General features: G+C 63.9%; 1 protein-coding gene across 3 annotated transcripts; it reads left to right on the forward strand.

The window, feature by feature from the left end:
• Positions 1–773: 773 nt before the first annotated feature.
• LOC102440606 (HLA class I histocompatibility antigen, B-54 alpha chain-like) lies at positions 774–3,894 on the forward strand. Of its 3 annotated transcripts, XM_006109486.3 has the most exons (8): positions 774–854; positions 958–1,242; positions 1,452–1,727; positions 2,282–2,557; positions 2,681–2,785; positions 3,216–3,248; positions 3,385–3,432; positions 3,581–3,894. In XM_006109486.3, the coding sequence occupies exons 1-8, from the start codon at positions 782–784 to the stop codon at positions 3,583–3,585; spliced, it is 1,101 nt and encodes a 366-aa protein (XP_006109548.2). In that variant the 5' UTR covers positions 774–781; the 3' UTR covers positions 3,586–3,894. The 3 variants fall into 3 exon arrangements, with proteins under 3 accessions (XP_006109548.2, XP_023605239.1, XP_014306737.1); XM_023749471.1 differs by lacking the exon at positions 3,385–3,432; XM_014451251.2 differs by lacking the exon at positions 3,216–3,248.
• The last annotated feature ends 344 nt before the right edge of the window (positions 3,895–4,238 follow it).

Below are 4,238 nucleotides of genomic sequence, written 5' to 3' on the forward strand. Positions count from 1 at the left end.
AGGGGGGGGCTCAGACACTCAGGGTGCACAGTGAAGACCGCTGTACGCGGCGTTAGTCCCACATCAATGTGCCCGTGCGGATCCGGGATGAGGGGCGCTGTGAGTCGGCTGCAGCGCTGCTCACACACATTCCGTTCCCAGGGGCCCGCACCCCGTCTTTTACGGAGGAGCTCGCGGGTGTTCGCTTTCCCAGGCTGTGCCCCCGCTGTGGTCCTTAGGCCCCGGGAGTCTGGTCTCTGACTCTCTCTCTTTTCCCTGTTCGGGCAGCGCTCCGCGGAGATTAGAGAGGACGCCCTGCCCGCCGCCTCCACTCGCAGGACGGGCTCCCGCGCCCGCACCGCGTTCCCTGCGGGGAGCTTCCCAGGGGAAGGGTGCGCGGGGCGGGGCGGGGCGTGAGTTCCAAGGGAGGGATTGCGGGGCCAGAAGAGGTGGCGGGCGGGCCCAGCCTGGGGTCTCCCCTGTTTCCTCGGTCGGAGCCTGGGCCAGGCCTCGGGGACAGTGTGACGGGCGCCCCGCGCAGGAGGAGGGGCAGGACCGAGTCCCAGGGCCCAGGCCTGCGCTCAGGGCTCCGCAGAGGACAGAGTCTGGGGGGCAGCTCCCTCGTGGGGACTCCCCAGCGCCCTGTATCTGCGCCTCCTTCCTGGAGACTCGTGACGCGGCCTCACTTCTCACTCTCATTGGCTGAACGGTTTCCAGAGCATCCAATCAGCGTCCCCGGGGCTCCCGGTTATAACTCCTCCGCAGAAGCGCCCAGGCTCAGACGGTCTCCCGGACGCCAAGGATGCGGGTCCTGGGCCCCCCCTCCCTCCTCCTGCTGCTCCCGGGGGCGCTGGTCCTGACCCCCAGCTGGGCCGGTGAGTGCGGGGTCGGAGGGGGCGGCGGTGCGGGGAGGAGCGAGGGGACCGGGCCGGGAAGGCGCGTGTCCAGCCCCGGCCCTGCCCTCCGTCCGCCCCCCAGGCTCCCACTCCATGAGGTATTTCTACACCGCGGTGTCCCGGCCCGGCCGCGGGGAGCCCCGCTTCCTCGCCGTCGGCTACGTGGACGACTCGCAGTTCGTGCGGTTCGACAGCGACGCCCGGGATCCGAGGGCGGAGCCGCGGGCGCCGTGGATGCAGCAGCCGTGGGTGGAGCAGGAGAGGCCGGGGCATTGGGACCGGAGCACGCGGATCTTCAAGGGAGCCGCACAGACTTTCCGAAGGAGCCTGGAGATCCTGCGCGGCTACTACAACCAGAGCGAGGACGGTGAGCCGCGCGCCGGGCCCGTCACGACCCCCCTCCCCACGGACGGGCTGGGGTCGCCCCGAGAGTCCGGGTCCGAGCGTCACCCCGAGGCGGCAGGACCCGCCCAGCCCCCCAGCCGGAAGAGGCCGCGGGGGGTGGGGGGCGAGGCGGGGCCTGACCGCGGGGTGGGGGCTGACCGCGGGGCGGGGCTGACCGCGGGGCGGGGTCAGGGTCTCACACCTACCAGTACATGTATGGCTGCGACATGGGACCTGATGGGCGCCTCCTCCGCGGGTACTATCAATACGCCTACGACGGCGCCGACTACATCGCCCTGAACGAGGACCTGACCTCCTGGACCACGGCCGACATGGTGGCTCAGATCACCAAGCGCAAGTGGGAGGCGGACGGTGTGGCAGAGCATTACAGGAGCTACCTGGAGGGAACCTGCATGCCATGGCTCCCCATTCATCTGGACAAAGGGAAGGAGACCCTGCAGCGCGCAGGTACCAGGGCCCTGGGGACGCCCCATCTCACCGGGCTGGGGCTCCTACAGGGAGACAGGACAGGGGGTCAGTGTCAGACACCACTCCTTGGGGTCAGGTACTTAGAGGAACCCCCCTCCTCTCAGGGACAGTTAGGGGTGCAGGCTGTCTTGGGGTGCACAGAGACGCCCCTGAAATAGCCCATCAGAGGTTCCCATGGGCCCTGCAGCGGCTCTGGGACCCACAGGGACCTTCTCTCTCAGGCCTTGTGCGCTGCCCACAGCCACTGTGTCTGAGGCCTGACCCCAGCTTTTCTGAGACACGATCTTCCACCCAGGTCAGGAAAACAAACCTCTTTTATCCCCTCAGAGACCTGCCTCCTGGCCTGGCTTTGTCTCTCTAGAATTTTCTAAAGACTAGGAGGTCCTACCAGGTGCCTCTGTCCAGGCAGGTGTGTGGAATGTGTGCTCCCTCCCCTACCCAGGTGGCTGTCCACTCTAAGGATGGTCATATGGGCGCTGCTGGAGGGTCCCATGGTGGATGCAAAGTTTCTGCATTTTCTCTTCTCCCATCAGACCCTCCAAAGGCTCACGTGACCCACCACCCGGTCTCTGAGCATGAGGTCACCCTGAGGTGCTGGGCGTTGGGCTTCTACCCTGCGGACATCACCCTGACCTGGCAGCGTGACGGGGAGGACCAAACCCAGGACATGGAGCTGGTGGAGACCAGGCCTGCGGGGGATGGGAGCTTCCAGAAGTGGGCAGCCGTGGGGGTGCCCCCTGGACAGGAGCAGAGATACACGTGCCATGTACAGCACGAGGGGCTGCCCGAGCCCCTGACCCTGAGATGGGGTGAGGAGGGGCCGTGGGCACAGAGCCTCTTCTCAGGGCAGCAGGGGCCCTAGGGGACCTCAGTGGGGTCGGGGCTGAGGCCTAGAGTCAGGGCCCTCACCCTCCCTTCCCTTCTCCTCCCAGAGTCGCCTCCTCAGACCTTCATCTTAATCATCATGGGCATCGCTGGGGGCCTGGTTCTGCTGGGAGCCGTGGCTGGAGCTGTGATGTGGGGGAGGAGGCGCTCAGGTGGGCAGGGGTGGGGTCTGAGTGTCTGTCCCACTGGGGGTTCAAGCCCAAGTAGATGTGTGTCCGGCCTCATTCATGGGAAGCACCATCCCCACCCGTGTGATGGCCAGTGTGGGGCTCTCTGCTCACACTTACTCTGTAGTGAGGCCCGTGGGAAAATGAGGGACCCACTTATCACCTGATGACGCTGGTGGTGGGGACCCATTCCCAGCAGCCCCAGGTCAGAGGGCAGGTCCCTGCTGAGCACAGACCTCCAGGAGGGCTGTGGGTCCAGTCCCCACACATGCACTTCCCTCAGTTTCCCTGATCCTGTCCTGGGTCTATACACAGGGATCTGGAAACTTCTCTGGGGCCCAGAACTAGGGCTTCCTTTAGGACCTCATGGCCCTGCATCCTCACTGGTCTCTCATGGGATGTTTTCTTCCCGCAGGTGGGAAAGAAGCAAGCTATGCTCAGGCTGCCAGTGAGTATGGAGGGGGGACCCCTGAGTCCCTGTTTCAGTGCATTAGGGAGCCATAGGAGAGACCTCCACCTCCCCATAGTTCCTCCTTAGTCTCCTGTCCTGGGGCTCTGACCCCATCCTGTTGTGTCCCCCCCAGGCAGTGACAGCGCCCAGGGCTCTGATGTGTCTCTCTCGGCTTCTAAAGGTGAGTCCCTGACATGGGGAGGGGTGGGCAGAGGGGAGGACTAGGTGGTGGGGAGTCTGTGGGACACTGTGAGCATGAAGTGGGCTTTGAGAATGTCACCAGTTACAGCCACTGACCTGAATGTGTTCAGGATGCTTGTCCTCCACAGCGTGAGGCAGCTGCCTTGTGGGGACTGAGTGATGGAAGATGTTCACGCTCCCACTTCCTGACTCAAGAACCTCTCTTGGGGGGCTGGCCCCGCCCTGCTCCCCACACTTTCCTGTCAGCAGAGGCGGGCTGTGCCCTTCCCATCCCTGCCTTTACTGCCCAGTGCTCTGAGCTGCAACTTCCTGCTCCATATTGAAATGAGACTCTGGCTGTGACCTTGTTTGTTTACTTGTTGCCTTCAGGGTTGTGGGTTAATTAAAGGGGAAGAACCTAAATTCTGAGCGGAAATAAATTGAAGCATCAAGAGATTTCCAGGACCTTGTGTATCTGTGGTTGTTCCAGGTGGGACGGGAGGGGCTGTTAGGACAGAGTGTGGTTGGGGCCTGTGCCTGGTCAGTGCTCAGTGCATCGTGGGCTTTGATGTGGTCACTCCTTTGCCGGGTCCCCTCTCTGCTCCTCTGACCTTGTCCCTCATTGGAACCCTGTCCCACCAGGACCTGTGGTCACAGGGACTCACATCCCCCAAGGCCTTGTCAGGTGTCCTAATGCAACGCATCTCCAGGACCCTGGACACAAGGCCTTCCTGGGCAGGTCAGCCTGGGCTCAGGCCTGGGTCCCGCCCTTGGCTCTCATCTCCTGGGTGTTTGTTATTTCTTTGC

The sequence above is a fragment of the Myotis lucifugus genome, unplaced genomic scaffold (assembly GCF_000147115.1).
Source record: "Myotis lucifugus unplaced genomic scaffold, Myoluc2.0 scaffold_10444, whole genome shotgun sequence".
In the NCBI taxonomy this organism is placed as follows: domain Eukaryota; kingdom Metazoa; phylum Chordata; class Mammalia; order Chiroptera; family Vespertilionidae; genus Myotis; species Myotis lucifugus.